Here is a 19700-nt window from a genome sequence, read left to right on the forward strand (position 1 = left end):
GTTTGTTAACACCAAAGTGCCATAAATCATTGCCAGCTCAGTGTCAGTGTCGACACCTTTATCATGTTAAACACTGGAAGCTTGAGAAATCGGAGGTTTAAGAGTCTATAATTACAAAACTAGAAGGAACAACTAAAATAGAAGAGTGATAGGGAAATAATGGTTTCTGATCAGTGTGTATGAAGTGTGCACAGCATGATTGTCTATGTGTTAAAAGAGGACTATCCTTGAAGGTGACTATGAATTAGTGGCTGGCTAAAGTGACTAATTAGAGAAGCAATTATACAAGCACTCCAGGCAGAAACCCGGAGTCAACAGCAGAATGACCTCTCTACAAGCTCTTAATGGGCCACACATAAATAGATAGACACACACATACACTGTACTCATGATACAGTAAGTCCTACACAATGATGTACTCTATGGTTTCGATTTATGCAAAACAGAGTAGCTTAAATAATGTGACATGTTGGACTTTTGTCTTTTTGGTTATTGGTTTTGGTAGTTTGCAAAATTCTGTGATAAGTAGATAGCATGCATCAATATCCAGAAACATTGACACAACATCAAATAAAGAATCTTTTTTGTTTTGGTGAATTGATGTGTCCTGGAAAATAAATTAAGGAGCAGCATGGGAGAAACATGAAAATCATGGCCAACCTTGTCTAAATGAGAAACTATTGCTGCATTCTAGTTGTACTCAGAACTAGGAAATTCTGACTTCCCAATTGAAAAAAATCAACTGGAACAGCCTCCAATGTCACAATTCCCGCTGAAAAGTGATTGTTCCAGTTACAACGTGTAAGGCTGATTTCGAGTATAAACAGTAGAAAGCTCTGGTGAAAAAAATATTTATTTTACAAGATTACATGTACTATCTCTATACCGAATAAATTAAAAGTGGTGCTTCCTTATGGAAAGTAAAGCTCACAATGATGTTTGTAAGAGGACTGTGACCAGTGTTTATGGGCGTCACCATGTTGAAATCCCAACTTCTTAACTGGAACATGGTTACCTCGGGTGTGATGTCAAACCCAATTCCAAGTTCTGACTTCCAAGCTAAACGGGACCCAGCATTGGTGTATTCTTTCCATCCTGAATTGTGAGCTTAGCCTTTCTGGCAGCTGTTTTTCATATTGTGTAGGGAATCTTAAAAACATACCACTATCAAAGAAGACGTTTCACTTTCACCTACGCTGTTTTAGATGGAAAATAAAATGATGCACACACAAATATACACAACTCTTTTCCTTAAAGTCGTTACTTTTCTAAACACCCACTCCCACAATAACAGTATTTCTTGTTTTTGAAACACTTTGGCCCACTTTTGATTCCAACTCTCCCCAAAGCATTTTGCGTTGGCTCAGCGAGCAGAGAGAGAACATTCAGTTGCAGAAACTGGGACTGCCTTATTTCACCCCGGTGGGAAACTCTGGGTTTTTGGCGGCTAAAGCACAACCTCATGCTGTGCTGCAGCTTTAGCTGCAAATTACAATGCTCTGCATCAGTATCCACCTATTCAGCCATTATAAAGATGTTTTTGGGAAGCAGGTTGTGAAAAGATTATATCCTGGATTTGGACTCAGTATTAGATTTGCGTCTTAATGTGTTGCATGAAGGACTTCCTGACTCACCGCAGAGCTTGAAGGATTTGAACCAGACACCATGCAGCCAATAATATGTTAAATATGTCTATGCCCTCACAGTATCCCACTTCCTTTTATCTCTCTCTTCCTCTGTTCTCAAATCTGAGTGATATGCAAACACAGTAAAACACTTAAGTCTACTTCAAATTCAAACGAGGCAGAAGCTTTCTGATCTGAGATTGGAGCAAAAGGAGAAGGAAATAGCTAAAATGAGCACCAGAGGCTCAGTGTGAATATATAGTGTGCTCAGGTTTAAATGGGGTTTGAAAAGGGGGAGAATTTAAGCCTTGAAGTTTCAAAACATAGAGACCACATCCGAATTAAATGAACATTTAGCTTTCATTTAGAGCAAACTACTTAAGATGTGGTTGGGTTCAAAAATGAGGGAGAGGCTACCTCAGTCCACCAACTTACACTCACTAGCCACTTTATTAGGTACACTTGATCAGCTGGCTGTTATAAGATATTGGTGAATCAGCCAAACCATGGCGCCTACTGAAGTTTAAACTGAATGCCAGAATGAGGTGGAGAGTAGCTAATTAAGAAATTAAATGAGAAAATGCGGCATTGTTGTTGAGTAAATATTGTGATTTTCACACACAACTGTCCGTCAGGTTTACAGAGTGGTCAAAAAAAAAAAAAAAAAAAATCAAGCAATGCTGATGTCAGAGGAAAATGTGCAGGGTAGTTCCAGATGAGGAAACCAGCCTGTCCAAAGGTTACTCCCAGTAGAATAACGTACCATGTCACAATGCACAATGAGTTCACTGGACTTCAATGGCCTCCACAGTGACAATCCAACAAGACGTCAATCCAACACAGCTCCTTTGGGATGTGTAGATTCACATCATGGATGTGCAGCTGACAAATCTGCAGCAAGTGTGTGATGTTTTCATGTTGATATGGACTAAAATCTCTAAAGAAAGATTCAAATACTCTCTGTTGAAGTTCCACCCTTTGGAATTAAGGCGATTCTGAAGGAAAAAGGGTGTCGGCTGTTACTAGCAAAGTATTTACATAAGAAGTGTTTATATATATATAAAAAAAGAGCCCTGTGAGTGCATTTCCACTGGTGATGTAAATGTGTTTCCTCATTCTGAGGATAATCGGGGGGAAAAACCCTGGTAATTTTGGGAATGTTTCTGTGTGGCTCGTTATTTAATACCTGGCCACATATGACATGTTTCTAATTTGAATCTAAAAAGTGAGATATGCACATTTATTTAGTGCTTTTCTGTTAGTCTCATTGACTAAAGCAGTCTCATTGCTTTAGTCATGGGGTCTTGGCATTATGTTGAAACAGACCTGTATGCCCCACACCAAAAAAATTGCTAACACGGCTTATTGTTTTAGTTACAGCATCTTAATTTTGCTTTCTTTAGTTGATAAACAAACAGCTGGAATGAGATATCTGGTTCAAATACTTTAGGTTAAATCAGAATAATTTTATCACCAAGTAACGAGCCACATATTTTATGCTATATATTAAAGCATTAAAACCCTGAAATGAAAGGTCTATATATGTAAATATTAGTGCAACCCATGTGAATGGTTTTTCCATAAGGTTGGATGGCGGTTCATCCGTCACGCTGTCTGGTGATTTTGATGAATTTATTAGCAAAGTAACAGGAACTGGAAGCGTCGTAGTTTGCTAGAGTTAAAATTACATTTTCTGCAAGGCAGGAATTCATTATTAATGAAAGCATGATGTTAGACTTGGTAATGTCTCTTTCTGGCCGACATACTGAGCGGTGCATGCTGATGCAACGTGTTGGCTGCTGTTTACTGTGAGTGACTGAGGTAAAGCCAATGCCTGAAAACAGGAGAAAGGCGGGTCAAGTCACAAAGCAAAGAGATTGTGAAAGAACTGTGGATAGAGAAAACAGACAGTATGGTCAACATGAACCGAGTGCTGCGGAACCGTAGCAGAGAGACAGAACAAGATGTGCTGCGGGAAGAATCCTCATGCCATCTCTCCTCCTGCCACATCGCATTCATCACACGCCCCCTTTTGATTATTTAAACCTGCACAACAAGTGCATCACTGTTACTCCTACAACAGATTTACCTGCCTTCCACCAGGCTCCCTCACTCCTCTCTGCCTCTCTGTCTTGTCGCTCCTTCAATTCATATTTTCTCACCCATACCTTTCTCCTGTAACACTTAAGGTCAGGATGGGATGTAAACAATAAATCTTTGGTGCACGCTCTGACAGGAGCTCTCAATCCAGGAAGTGCTTTGGCTCGTTGGACACAAGAGCAGCACTTCACCTAAACACTCCCCTCTTAAAAATGATTTGAGTAGGCAGAAAGTCAGGATGGAAAGTTTGGAGAGTGCCATTTGGCGTGAAAGTAAGACAAATTGATGGAGGGAAGAAATGAGGAGAGGAATAAGTGCAGGAGGGCGAAGGGTAAAGGGACAGATTTTCTGTAAGAGGAGTGGATCCAGCGGGCCCAAGTTGTCGAGATTAATATGACAAATGGCACAGAACAGCAGCTCTAACTGCACTATTATTTTCTTTTATTTGGCTTAGGTGTTCCCTTTTACCACAAAACGATATCAAAGGTCTTCAGTTTCTCACCCTCAAACTCACAAACACCTACACATACTGGAGGCATGACAATGTGCGAACAGAAGCTGTTGTATAGATGCAGATGGTGCTGTTATAAGGCACTGGAAACACTCGACAATACTTATCCCTATAGTCCTGTTTTTGTTTTGCACATCTTCAAACATAAATGAAGACTTACCTTTCACTTTTTCCACATTCACTTTACTTATGCATGGAAATGTCTAAATATTTCATTTAAACAAAAGTTCCTGCAGGATTTACTCTTTTCTTAATCCAAGCTAGACATCTTGGATTAAAAATCACATATATATAATAATGTAAAGTTGTATATATGTTGTCTAAAATTATGTATAACTTTGTCTAAAATTATGATAAAGGTAAAGACTGTTAATGCAATTCTTTTCATCTCAGCCATTTTCAAGTGATACAAGGTTTTTGGGTGTTCTTGTTAAACACCTGAATCTTTTTAGGAATGCCATGTGATTAAGTCTTAGTTTTGCTCAGCTCTGCCATGTCTATAAACAAACACTTTCAAACACTCTTCTTGCCAGGAGCAGGCTCCTGGTTGGTGTATATATGTATATATCTATATATTCTGTATATACATAGTTAAAGTTCCTGTTCTTGTGGGTAAATATTGACTCTTCCCACTGTAAAGAAGGTAATATTTTTGCTAAATGTCTCTCTCAGCTGTTCACTGACAAATAGAAAGCTTTTTAATGTTACTATCAGAAGTAGAGTGCAGTTTCAGCTTGTCAGGCAGCAAAGATGGTCAAGCCCAGAATAGTCCAAAAAGTTTTCCATCACAGGTTACTAGTTTTTACAAAGCTACATGGACTTTATGCTTCATCTCAAATCTGTAATTTCTGTATTAACTTCGTATTTTACCTTCACCAATGAGTTGACCCAGGAAGTAAATGGGTCTGTACATAAACATCCTCCCAATGCACAGGACATGCTCTTATACCCCTGAGCACAACAGCAAAAATGCACACCCACCTTACTCTGAGATCACTGCCACTCAGTCACCCACACACACACCAGGCGACATAATAAAAGCTATTTCTCCTCTGCTCTGTCATTTAGTGGCCTCTCCAGCACCATTTCCACCCATCTAAGACCCACAGTACTTCCCACGCTCATAAAGGGGAAGGTAATATCATCCTGGGATGCCTGTGTGTGATGGAAATAAAAATAATGGAAAAGGGCATGGATCTGGCTTTCGGAATATGTTTTTGTAATAAAGGTTGATTTCATTTGTGAAAGAGGCTGTGCTTGCAAAGGTTGAGAGACGCCTCGGCACACTACGATAATGCTGACTGATGAATGCGTGATATCTTATGATGAGGTGTGCTGCAAAAACACATGTTTGTTCCAAATACATTTATAAAAATTATCACTGTGCATAATTTTGCCTCTTTATCTAATTTGTTATGTTTTTATGTTGATGTAATGAATATCCATCTACCCTTTGTACATAATATTATGGTTCTCACCCAATCTAAAGGGCACATTTTTAGTAGCATATCAGGTCCTGTTCACACATGGTATATTTTTAGAAACACAAGAAAAATGTGCATCCACATGACAGGCGGCAGCACCACTGAAATGGTGTTTTCCAACCTGCTAATATTTCAGTGTTTCAGTCCTGCTTACCTGGTATTTCTGATGTCTCTTAGATATATCACCTTTTCTTTCTCTTAAACAGTTTTTCTCTTTTAACCTTCATCCCCTGAGGTTTTCCTTTCCTCCACCTCCCTTTTATTGTTTCTTTCTTCCCTGTTCTCCGTCTCTCTCCCCTCATCTCCCATGGTTATTGATTGCTGTGTCAATAGAAACCTCCACCTGAATTCAAAAAAGGCCATCTACATGCCTCACAATCAATCTCCAAAATCCAGCAGTGGGTACTCTTTATTTAAAAGCAGATCTACCGTTTTATTTTTTAGTGCTACTTGACTATTAAAGAGAGGATGGAGATTGCTGTGACAAGTACATTTCAGGGGGATTTTTGCTCTGCTTGGTGAGATTTACAGACAGAGTGGCATGGACTGTTGAGTCTGGAAGCTAAAGTGCCCGCCTCACTTCTAAGGAGACTCCAAACAGCGATTTTTAGTAAATAAAGTTTGTTTTGGCCGTGTGCAGGGTAAATGGATCCCTGTCCTACCCACTGAGCAAACAGATGGCTGTAAGTGCACAGGCAAACACATTTTGGAGTGACAGTTAAAGATTTTCTCAAGAGCAGTTGTGTTAAAACCTCCAGTGATTAACTCTCTTGGATCTTCATTAGAATAAATCCAGACAGGTTGCTCCCGGAGGGCGGAGATAAAAGCTAATCAGAGAAGGGCAGAGACAAAGCAGACCTCTACTCTCTTGAAGAACCTATTTTATCTACTATTTTATTAACCTTTAAACTGTTGTCGCATTTGCATTGGGTTGCTATTTACATGGGATATGGAGGGTGGTGGTGGCGTGGTGCATGTTATGCAACATGAGTCACAAACTGGACTCGATTCCTGCACCTTTTAGATGTGCCATGGCTCAACACACCTGAAATAAAAGGCCAAATTATCCCTTCAGCATGCAATCACTGCACTGCTGATGTCCTAATATTCGGTTCAAGTGTTGAAGCAGAGGTAGAGTTTAGATCGGGCTTAGAAAATCCGGCCAAATTAAGTTCTGTACTTCCCTTTCTTTCTATACTCAACAGAGTAAACTCCCAACTCTTCCATTTATACTATGATAAGTAGATAAAAACTTTATATTTCGCATTCTCGTTTGTTTTTCTCTGTGCTGTATTTATTGCAGGATTATTAAATGCACTAAACAAGCTCAAGCCCAACCTGACCCGATCATCAAGAAAATCATTTTGGCTCGATCTGGCCTGAATTTCGGGTCGGGTTTGGGCCATAAATCTAAACTCTAAGTGGAGACACATCTAATAGCAGGACGCAGGCGCTTGAGGAGTGGAGTATAAGATCCCTGAGGTAAAAAAGGACCGAAATGAAAGTGGGATAGAAAAATACGCATTATAGTGTCCAAGTGAATGCTTATTGATTTTTACAGCTCTTTCTCTTCATATCAGACAATTACTCTTACTTGATATGCATTAAATTCTCTGCTCTCATTATCTATGTCACACAAAAAGAATCCTGGTGGTGCACTTCCTTCTACCTCCAATTTCTTTTGTAAATCTGCTTCCCTGCCAATGAAAACATGACATAACAAATACTATGAAAAAAATAAAGTTGTTTTAAGATAGTAAAAGTGTGCTTGGGTCTGTGGCTTCTCCCAGACTAGACTTTAAGTCTACCTACTGAGGTGAATCAAAATGCAAAGAGAGTTACGTAGTGTTGGTAAGATATTAACTACTTACAACGAGCCTATAATGAAACTGACTTCAAAAGCCATGAAACCGTATCCCTTTAAAGTGTTTCTGCTTTAGAAAAATAAGGAGCGGCAGCTCTATGTAGGCATGGCGACTAAAGTTTACAGACAGAAACAGAATTGGGGCTTAAACTACCTGGTTCAAAATGCATGAAGACAGTCGCAAAGATGCTTCAAGTGTATGTGTGAATCTCTGCGTGCGTGCGTGTGTGTGTAGGTGTGTCCATCAAGCTCGTTGGAGACAGTTGGTGCAGTGGAGCTCTAAATTTAGCAGGCCCTTTAGAAGGAGTCATCTATCATTCAACATGACCCCTCCCATGAGGAATGAGGTGCTGTGTGTGTGAGTGTGTGCATGTCTCACACACTAAGAGTTACACATAGAAACAGTAAGATATTTCAAGGCCTGCTGAAAGCTGGAAATAAAATGTTCTGTCATTTTTTTTTGTATAAATGCTGCTCAAATGAAATACCATGAGCTTTTGTGCTCACAAATTAGGTGAAAAAATGTTATTTATTCTTTACCAAACTATTACAGGGAAATATGTTTTTAAACATCTGTCTGCTCATGATTGAGAATTTTATTCTCATAACTTCAAATTAAAGTCCCCAGCATAAAATGAAGCATATGGAACAAACCTGCAGAACACCCTTCAATGCAGATGGGTTTAGTAAAAAAAACAGGCCAGCTGCATGTGCTGCTCTTGGAGCCTTTGGTAATGGTCTGTGCACCTCACACAGGATCTGAGCCTGAGGGTGAGCCACGGTGGAAGAAAGCTGGACGCTTTTCTTTTCCTTCTTGTCTGAGCCCCACAGATGGCTCTCCACTTCTTGCAACTTTTGGGGCTTTTTTTCTGCTCTATGACTTTCACTGTGAAAAATAGCATAATTTCACAACCTTATCAGGTAGGGTGGTCCCATTGCAGCCCATAATTTGTTAACAAGCTGTTTCAAATGATAGCAGTCAACGGTAACACAAAAAGTACCAGATGCTGCGCATTCAAATAGCACTCAGGAGATCCTTGTTTTGACAAAGAGTAGAACTACTTTGTGGGAAACTGTGGGGAGGGATAATGGCAAATGGGTTAAGACTTTTTCCAGTTTTCCACGCTCCATTCTTTAGACTATTTGGCTAGTTACCAGGTTTATGCAGGTATTTAACAGTTTTGTAGATCAATATACTTCTATTATTTTGGTCATTAGGCATGTAAAACCTCATTTTGGTGATTTAAATATAAAATAAGTTAACCTCTCAATTGTCACCCCCAAAATCCTTAGATCACTGCGGTGTCCCTGAGGACACCAGTGCCCTTGTGAATCAAGATCAGTGGGGCAACTGATTTACTCATCGTCCAAGATCTAAACATGTTGGATGTTTAGGAGACAAAGCCAGGTTGGGATTGTTTGGACATGTTCAGAGGAGAGAAAATTGTCAAATCGATATAAGGATGCTGAGATTGGAGCCACGGGACAGGAGGACATGACTGAGACCAAAACATAGATTTATGAACGTGATGAAAGAGGACAGAAAGTTAGTCAGAGTGAGGGTAGAGGATGCAGAGGACATGAGTAAATGGAGACAGATGATTTTCTGTGGTGACCCCTGAAGGGAAAAGCTAGAAGAGAAGAAGAAGAAAAAGGTTGAGTCAAATTTCAGACCTAACTGTAATGAAGAATCTGTGACAAGACCTAAAAACAGATGTTCACAAACTCACTGAATTTGAGTGAATTGGAAATAAGAATCTAAAGCCATCCTGCAAAAGACTAGTAACTTGCAGAGCAGGAAATGAGCGTTCTACAAAGAATTGCATTTGGGGACTGAGGTCAAATGTAGGCAACACTTTTCACACTTTATAAATATATAAAATGCTAAAGACAATCAATCATTTTCCTTCTATTAGTTATGAGCAACTTTGCAAACCTGGTCTGTCACATAAAATACTTGCAAAGTGCATTATGGTTGCAATGTTGCAAACATGAAAAATCCACAGTACTCACTAAAGCAGTGAGTAATCAGCACACAACTTTTGCCTCAAATATTAGTTACCCAGAGCAATTTTTAATGGGCATCAGGGAAACCACATAACCATTTAATATGTATCCGAATATACAAATGTCACGGTACAATTAGTTTTATTCTGCAAAATTAAAAAAAATTTAGTTATGAGGAACAGTAGAGCTGTGCTGCTATTGCACAACAGGACTTGTTGCTGATTGAATTTGAATATTTTCACAAATGAAGTCAGAGAATATCCCCCCTGGAGTGTTTTTCTGATTGCTTTTGGTTTCTATGGGAGCAGCTGACGGTAATGATATCCTTACCACATTCAATTTAGACTCCTGTTGCAAACATCATTGAGATCTCAATTATCCCAGTTGTCTTTTTGTGTTCGGTTTTTCCATCTGAGCGGATCGAGGTGACTTCTTACAAGTACACTAAAGAGACAAATGATGATAACGCTTCAATTTTCTAACTTGAAAACAAAGACTTCCACTTGTCCTTCTATTTGGTTTGTATTATCCTACTCAACACAAACTTTGCAGCAAAGGAAGAGTATTTATCTGTAAAATAGGATTGTTGGATATTCCATCATGTTTTTGCAATATGTAGCTTAACAGATGAACATGCAGATAACTGCAATTTTTTTTTCAACAGCATATATGGAGTCTCAGAGATGGTAAAAGTACCTACTGGTTTTCACCCAATGTTTCCTCCCATTAGTTCGGACTACCCTCCCTCCTACACAGGCTACGCAGGTGAAAAACATCAGTCATGGGGGTCAACTCAGTGCCAGCTTCCCTTCTAATCCATAGCTTTGATTGGGTTGGTACTAAATTATACATTGTTCTGGTTTTGGAAACAGAATTTATTGCATGTTTGAAAGTTCAAGTGTTTTTGCTGTAACCTTACAACAAAGAAGGCACTGCATCTTTAAATGAATCGTATATCTAAGATATTCATAAGTGCTTTTGAGATATCAAAGAGAATTAAATTCAAATGACTTTTGTTTTTCCAAGTGAACAGAATAATAATATATCAAAAAGCTCTTACAATGTGGACGAACTAAAAACATGAATCTGGCACGGTTTCAGGCGATGCATTTCTGCTGCTATTGTGCTTTCCAAATTTAAATTCCCTTTGAGGCTGAAAAACTTGCAGGGACTATAATTGCTAATGCAGGAAACATTTGAAGACCGACAGCCTTCTTCTTTGAAGTGCTTGAGATTGGATCTGCGCTGAAAGAATGGAACTATGCACAAAAGTCATGATGAATGCCACCTCAGTGCAACAATTGTCAGTAATGTCAATTAAAACTTCAGGCGCCAGCTGCTAACAATGCCGACGATGGAGATAAAACTAGTGAAAATATGGACCAGCACTGAACACAATGGACCACAGTGTGCAGAAAGCCACCCTGCCTCCGAGTACTGCATCTGTTATTAAGAAACTGAACTCTCATTTTGTCAGTAGGTAAAATGAATATCTATAACCCTCTCTCTCCGGTTCCACTCATTATGCACCAGCTCACTATGCCTGATTGCATTGTAAGAAAAATTAATTGGGCCTCTGTGATAAACCAATGTAGCGAAAGATTCTTTAGTGGAAGGCTTCGCTGAGTTTGAGGTATTCAGATGTTGTTAAAAAGACATTAGAGGCACAGGAAGTTAAGAAGCCATTAAGGCAAAAGGAGATATCAACTTAATGGAAATCTTCTCCTACACCTCCATGTTGGAGGAAACCTTTAACAAAAGGGAAAAAAGATGGAAACAAATAAATTATAGAAACTAAAAAGGAATGCAGACGTTCTCTCAGCAATTGCTGTAGAGGTTATTACAATAGCAGCATGGTCTTACAAATGTTTTCTTGATTGCAGATAAGAGAATATAGTTAGAAATGAAACAATTGGCCCATAAAATACTGGTAATTTGCTGTACAAAGCATTTTATTTCTATCAAATTAAAGATATCGTTATGTTTAAGCAGAATGCAAGTTGAGGAAATACCACTTTCACACATATCTCGCCAATTTAAAAAAAAGTTAAATAGATATGGAAAAGTTCTCAGTTTAAGACAAAATGTTGTTGAACCTCAAAAGATGAAAAAATGTCTACACAAACACATCCATTATTGTTGTAAAGTGGTGCTCAGGTCATTAGGCCAAATCGAATGCTCTAAATAGATCTGAATCTCAAAATCTTTCTTCTTGACAAAATTGGGAAGAGATCTATAAGGTTATAAACATTCAAATTACAACATATATTTCCGTTGAAAAAAAGAAAATCACTGGGTAACCTTTAAATAACCATAAAAAATTTCCACAGGTACCCTGTTTCTGCAAGGATATCTGTTTTTATTATAGTTCAAATGTTATTTCATAAAATTGGAATAACATATTACTTTCCAAAAGTTTCACGACCTCTAAGAAGCAAGGCAAAATTAATGCATGTCTCTATATCTTTATACTCTGATTTGTATCTTTGTTCATTGTTTAATTATTTTTAATACTTCTTAATGGATCTTAGCAGACAAAATTTTATTTAGTGCATTTTGTTATATTTCTTATCAGTAAGCTCATTCAACTCATTGTCATCAGCAGTTGCAATAATTGTTGCTTATAAGTTAAAGCAGTTGGACCATGTGACACATTTAGTTTTTTGCAGAGGAAACAGAAGGTATCATAGATTAAGAAACTTTTACAAATTAGCTTTCTGCAGTGTAAGTATTTGACAAAATCAGAAATAACCATACTGTGTTTTGTTCTATGTGTAAGATTTATCCGCTGCAGTAAAATTGGGTTATATTAGATGAGCTAAGTCTCTCATTTTATTTGGTGTTTGTTTGCAACTTCCTCTCAGAGAGAAAATGTGGAGTCAGAATACAAAAAAAACACCAATAGTCTGAGCTCTTTGTCTAAAAAGCCTCCAAAAGATGACTCACACACACTTTACTGTCTGTCAGGTGCGTGACGGATGACCTCGTTCATGCTTTCTCCCCAATCAAGACCACTGATCCGTCTGATCAAATTAGCCTATGATTCTCCATCTGAACATCCAGGTTCAGCTGTGTGTCTCTAGCCTGAATCCAATGTCCTTGTTGGGTGCAAGTCTGTGGAGTCGAGGTCACCAGTTTTACATTTGGACAGCCTCTTTGAGCAAAAGACAGCTGCTGCTGTTAATACACAACACACGCACACACACACACACACACGCACACACCCACACACACACACACACACGCACACGCACGCACACACACAGCTACAAGCTTCTGGAATGACCATGTCTACTTCTGCAATGCCACCCTGTTAAATATCCATCACTTAAAAGCAGAAGCATGTTAAACAAAATGATGAAAAGTAAGTGTTGAAAATGAAAGACAAAAGGTATATATTTTATTAGCATTTAATTAGCAGTCTTGTAAATCATTCATTCATTACTTTCAATCACATATAAGTTGACATGTAGCTTGAGTTCAGGGCATACAGCAGCTGTTTAAAAATGGATGGAATGGCAGAGGCAACAGAGAACTACAAAATAATGCAAGAGTTATGGGAAAAGTCCTTACAGGTACGAAATGTTACCACCTCCCAGTGAATGAATCCCAACTAACTTTACCCTCAACAAGAACTTGCTCAAAGTTCAGTTCATAGGAATTCATTAACTCATCATCTCTCTTCCATGCTGACAGCAGTGAGATAAATTTACACTCCAATCGTTTACTAATTTAGGTTCATTTACTAGTTTTTACAACATGGAATCTTCTTAAAGTAGCTGTATTTGAAATTATGTTTTTTCTTTCTAGAGTTTCTCAGTTCATACATGTTGTACTTTACTATAGCAACAATTATACTAGACCAAAGCTAATTTACAGGTTTTTTTGTCTTGCTTTGTTACGACCAAGCAAAGAAATCAGAGATCAAGACTAAAACAAATAGGTTCTTTGATATTATATTAGCAACAGTGAGACACAGAATTGTTTTTTGGACCTAGCAGCTCTTTCTATAACCATAAATTCCATATTATGAATGAACTTGTCCTTTTTTATCACGTAAGTTCATTTGCCAGGACCACAGGCAGCAGGTTTGTGGAGTCAAGATTGTCGGGATAATAGCTCAGCATTCACCTGAGCAAAATGGATGAGATATATGTGGGGAATTTCTCCTGTCTGGCTGAGTTCTGTCATAGGCCTCATTGTCTTTAATTAAAAAAAAAAAACGTGTCCATCATCCTCCAAATTTTACAATTGCCTCATTTGGAGTGAGGCATTCAGTTGTAGGTCCATAGGACAATGGTAGAGTATGATTATGGTGGAGTTGGAGGATCACACAACACAACTCATTAGTTGAGGTACAGAAAAACGTCACTTCCTCCCCAGTGAGAGTCCAACTGGTGGTGGAAACATTCTTCATTATAAGATATTGTACCAAACTGCACCAACCCATCTTGTACTGTTCAGAGGAAATGAGTCATATGTGTATCAGGTTCTGCTAGATCCACAGACAACGATGAATGTTGTCTGCCAGTGTGTTGGTGAACAGCTGCAGTTTTTGCCTTATGAAATAATCACGTCATTAGTCAGAAATGGTTTTAGATTTCACACCCTAAGACATGAGTTTGGAACATTGCTGTCTGAAAGTGATGGAGAATAAAAATTGTTATGAATTACAGGCTTCCACAAACAGAGCTAGATAGATGTGCCACAGTGAAACTTCACAACAAGCAACCAAATCCTTCCCTTAAAGAAAACTTTGCCATCTTTTGCTGAACAATAACCAAGGTTTGACCTGAAGGTTTTCTAGTTTATTGCAGCCATCCATTCTGCTATAGGAAATAAACGTAAATATAGAATATTGCAGTAAGTCATAACACACTAGAAAGAAAGTATGTTTTTATGTCCTGTGTCATCTTGACACAGCACAGTCACATTTTCACATGACTATTATCGCACAGCAGTGCAACACAGCAGGGGTTGAGGTTATTTACCTTGTTTTTCAAGAAGTATAATGGTCTGAAACTTTAAAAAAAGCAATATAGAATAGATTAACTTTTTTTAAAACTGAAAAAAAAAGAAAATAAAAGCTTTTTCCAAACATCAAAACAGATTGAGTGATTTCTTTAGTGTTAAACGCAGACAGAGATGGATTAAGTGAAAAAAAAAAGAATAAAACCCCAAAGGATGTCTAGTAAACTACATGCTTAATCCAGGATAGAAGCTTCACATCTCTGCGACAGTGCCCTGTGACCTACTTATTTAATCCACAAAGGGACAATGAGGACACACAGGTTCTTCTGTCTGTCCTTTAAATCTTAACATCAGCTCCTTACCTGCTCCAATTTCCAGTGGAACTCTGCTGGTCTGAAGGTGTCCACCTGAGTAAAGTCCCTCCTCAGCAGGAATACCAGCCGGCAATTATGGACATACAGCGAGTAGTGATGACGATTCATCTCTGTAGGAGAAAGACAGATGAGTAGGCACCAGGGAGCAAAACTCACCACACCTACTCATAACTGTCAGGTAAAGTCAGTCTGACATCTGACTTCCTGAATCCACAGGAGACTGGGACAGTGGCGCTTTCACTGACTGAGGCCAGCTGTCAGATATTCATCCCCACTTTCAGTGCAGATATTAATACGGAACTAATGCCAATTGCATTGCTGCATAAAAGTATTACTAAAAATGAAATTATTTTTAAAAACATTTCTCATTTGCTGGCTAGACAAAAACTGCAAGTGAAAAGAAGATAGCAGTGAAGTATCAAAAATGTAGTTGCTATTTGAAAATCATCAGTAGCGTCAGTTTTTGCACAGGAAAATTAAAATAGATGGGGTTTTATGTATGCAGAGTGTGTATAGTAAAAGTCTATGTAGTGTTCAATTTTTTTCAAAAATAGGGCAACAAATTTTTGCTGCTGTAACTAAAATCTGGAGTCCGCTAAGGTTGAATATAAGTTCCCTGGAGATGGCCCCTAACTTTAGATCACAGTGCAAATCTTTGTCACAGGCACCTGAGCTAGATGGGCACAATCAATTTGCTGTCTGTCCCTGTCTCTTCCAGGCATTTGCCAGGAAGAAACTTCAGAAAAGACAAACGACTCACCGGTTTTGTCAGAGTTACAGAGCAGCGTCTCCTTCTCAGCTCTGAGCCCGGGGCTCGGTCCGTGCTTCATCCACGTTGCGATTGTGAACTGGTCGGTCAGATTCTGGGGAACCACCCAGTCGGGGATTTTGGCTGCCTGATGCCCGTCAAACCTGAAGATCAGGTCGCTGTCCCGTCCATTGTCAGACACGAGGGAAGCTGTCCAGTTGGTGGCGGCGCTGGGGGCCGGGAGGAGGTCGGTGCTACCCGATGAGGCGCCTGGAGGTCACAGCAGTGGGAATGAAGAAAGAGAGCAACACAAGATGTGTCAATAACAATCATGGAAGATATGTGGTGTATATTGCCTTAACCTTGGGTATGATTACTTATGAGTAAGGAAGATGACAGGGCTTAATATGTAATCAATAGAGCAAGATGGATAGAGGATGCAAGTATTGATTCATGGCAGATGAAACTAACTTTAAAAAGAAGAGAGATGTGAGTCATTGTCCATAAATTTGGAGCATAGCTCACAGCTGAATTGTGCCTCTATGGAAACCAGAGAGGACACCGACTGAGCACTGTGGTTACACAATGAGAGGAGACGCAGCAGGCACTTGCTGAGGAGGACAAAAGTGTGGTATGAATTGTTTACAGCTGACACGTTTGGTATATGATCCCCACAAGTCCTGACAAAATACACCGATCATCACTGCACGGCATTAAGTCATTCCATTCCTTTTCCCTCTGCGAACAGCTCCATCATTCCTTTTACACAATAACCTCAGCGTTTTGAGATCAGAGAGGTCTTTCTTTCTCAGCTGTCACCTTGACAAATAATATTTTTGCCACATTGCTCATCTTGTGCCTTGACATATTTGACATGCTTTTCAGTGATCCGTCATTTCCTTTCAAGATGTTGCCCTCAATAAATGTTCTGAAGATTTCTTTTTTCAAATTGTCAATAACAATAGTGCTGTTGTTGCCTTTTATTTCTGCTGTTCTAATGTTTATATTTGGTTGATATAGGGTTTGATGGATCAGAACAAGGAGGAACTGAGGTTTTCTTGGTCATATGCTTCAGATGTCATATCTGTAAGATTTTGTAGATGCCTGTGGAGTGATTTCAGCAGAATAAAGTCCTTGGGATTTCTGGGTTAACTTTATCTTTTGTAATCATAATTATTTCATCCTAATTTAGTTGATTAAAGTAGGAAGGCCTGAGCTGTCTGTCTTGATTCTCAATAATTAAGTTTCGACAGAATGTTGGTAAACTTCTAGGGACAGGAATTCATGCATTAGCTTGGTATTTTTCACAGTTTTGAGTGTGATTCAGAGTTAATTGTTGAGGAAGATTAAACAATTGAATACCGTACATCTTGCTAGTTACTGAACAGATTTTTAACTTTTAGCTAATTTAGTGTTTTGTGTTATTTTGTTGTATGAAGAATGTTGTGTTATTATACAGCTCAACCTAATTTTTTTTTCACCACCCACCACTGCATTGTAGACTCTTATTTTGAAACAAGAAAGGATGTAGATTTGTGTTGACAGTTTGCTAATAAAGTCTTCTAGACAGTCACCAACAAAAGCACTGAAAAAGCTCACAACTCTCTTATATCCTGACAGAAATTGCATAAATGATGTGTAGAACTGTGAGCATCCCACGACTGGCTAACCATTAGCCAATAACATTGCTAAAATAGGCAGAAGCTTCAAGGCTTTCTATATCCACCTATTTGTCCACTCATTTTTAATGAGTCTGTCTGTTCTGCCAGTACCAAGGAGTTTGCACACGTAAAGCAAAATTTGCTGACCTTGCTGGATTCTGTGATGGACTGAAAACAACGCTTATGGTGCTGTATCCAGTTCACTCACAGCAAAAAAGGGAGCTAATTATATTTCCTGTGTTTAAACTAACATTAGTACCAAACTTGACATAGTGAGGCAAGCAAGAGAAAAGAAGTGGAGAAGCTCATTTTCTTCTCTGATAAGTCTGATAGATATTCTGTTTCTACTGGCTTTCAGGGTGAATGTGTCCATGAATGGGTGAATGACTGAATGACCAAATGTAGTGTGAAGTGCTTTGGGGTCCTCTGAACCCAAAAGCACTGGCTTGTACTTTCACTATACAAGTACAAGCCATTTACCATTTACCATATGTGACTCGGCACACTGAAGTTCAACGTATCTATTTTGGGCACACGTTATATCTTTGTATTACAATACTATATTTAAAAAAAGTACCCTCCTGATTTTTTTACCCTGTGTACTCTGCCTCATCTCAAGTGTCTCTGTTCAACTACATATTTTAATAATTACAATTTCTACAAAAACAACATCATTCATGATTCTAACCAAAAAGGGAGTGAGAGTCATCAATTAATCTGTCAGTTTAACAAAGAAACACATTCCTGTTGAGCTATCAGTATTTAATATTCTCTTTATTTTTCCTTGGGCTCCGTCTGGTGGCAAACCCTCGTCTTCCTCAGCGTCTGTAGCTACTACTGCATTCTTATCTCCATGGACACTACAACAAGTCAACTACAGTCCTTCATTCCCCCAGGGACGTCTGCATGCACTGTCCCTCAAAACAGTGCTCAACTGACTACATATCAGATTCCTACACTGTGTAGGTCTTTGCACACTTTGTCCAAACAAAAGAAAAAAGTTACCATCTGTTACCGATACATTTTATTTAACTTAAAATCATTTTCATAAAAGAAATCTGAAGTATTTTCAAGAATAGTTTATTACAGGAGGACTTATTAGAATTTCTTCCCCACAGTCTCCCAAATGTTAACTAATACACAAGACCGTAATTGTTATTCGATGTTAGGGTCTCACAAAACAAAGCACTTGGCAAGTTATTTCAGAAGTGTTCAGCATTCTGGGCGACTGCCAGCCACGTGTGTTTGACGTTTTAATGCACTTACACTGGTTGGCTAGTAGGTGGCAGTGTTTGGAGTGGCATACGCTAAACCAATCAAGATGCCTTTGACTAGCTGCCCACCCAGCATGAAAGGGACACCAAGTGAGTTATGCACTGCAGGTAAGATATTAACTACTTACAACATTTTTAACAGAACCTCACTTGAAAAATCCTGGATAGTCCCTTTAAAGCAAATTTTGAAATGTTTCTCCACTGATGAATGCTAATGCAGCCCAATGATACAGAAACCACAGCACTGTTTAGAGATGATATTGGACACTGTTGTCCAAATGCCACAGGCATCTGCTCATTTCTGCTAAAAGCACATTAGCACATTAATTGGTGTTTTTCCTCCATCTCTAAAGGTCTGATTTTCCTCCCCTGCCTTCTTATGGCACCAGCAATGTTTCAACTCAACTAATTAAATTCCCTCAGTAAATAAAAACTGATCGACTTCTCCAACACCCAGCTGCAAATGCCGCTTTGCCCAATGTCTCTGTACATTATCTGAAATTGATTGTGCTTTAAAAAAGCAATTACAATTTATTCTATTTGCTATCAGATAACGATTATGAGGTGCCAGAAAAGAGCTCTTTAGTGGTAAACCATGCATGGACCGGGAGCCGAGGGGGGTTGGGGGGAGGCAAGGGAAGCGGGGGTGGGGATTATGCATTCAGATGAGCTGGAGTGGGGCTTGTGTGAAGGCCGTTAGTCAAAGATGATGACTCCTGCCCCCCTGCTGGCAGCGCGGTGTGGGCGGGGCAGAGGGGATGGGGAACCTGGCTGCTTTGTTTGGACTCTGGGGACTGACACGGCGACTCTGCTGCTCATCAGTCACTGAGGAGGGCTGCATCCAGGGCGGCTAATGCCCTCGCTCCGTCACATCATTAGTGACACAGCTTTAAGTTGCCTTTCTGGTGCCTTCATTTAGCACAGGGGTTTACCAGGGACATAAGTGGAGATAAGACTGTAACACGGGCTGAGAGCTTTTAGATGTTAATTTAAAAAGGGCACAAGGAAGGCGCCTCAGGCCCTGTCTGACCCTGCTTCTCTGAGTGTTGACTTTAAGCAGAGAGCATAATCCTGATTTCAT

At 39.1% G+C, this 19700-nt stretch overlaps 1 protein-coding gene across 1 annotated transcript in view; it reads right to left on the reverse strand.

Annotated features, from left to right (window-relative positions):
* The window catches only part of LOC103474938 (calsyntenin-2), a 280040-nt gene that overhangs the window by 40610 nt on the left and 219730 nt on the right, over positions 1 to 19700 (reverse strand). The window contains exons 7-8 of the mRNA XM_008426222.3: positions 15697 to 15954; positions 14925 to 15046 (exon numbers count right to left, since the gene is read on the reverse strand). Of these exons, the coding sequence (XP_008424444.2) occupies positions 14925 to 15046; positions 15697 to 15954 (380 nt within the window). The remainder of the gene's footprint in view (positions 1 to 14924; positions 15047 to 15696; positions 15955 to 19700) is intronic.

The sequence above is a fragment of the Poecilia reticulata genome, chromosome 13 (genome assembly GCF_904066995.2).
Source record: "Poecilia reticulata chromosome 13, P_reticulata-male-v2, whole genome shotgun sequence".
NCBI classification, from domain to species: domain Eukaryota; kingdom Metazoa; phylum Chordata; class Actinopteri; order Cyprinodontiformes; family Poeciliidae; genus Poecilia; species Poecilia reticulata.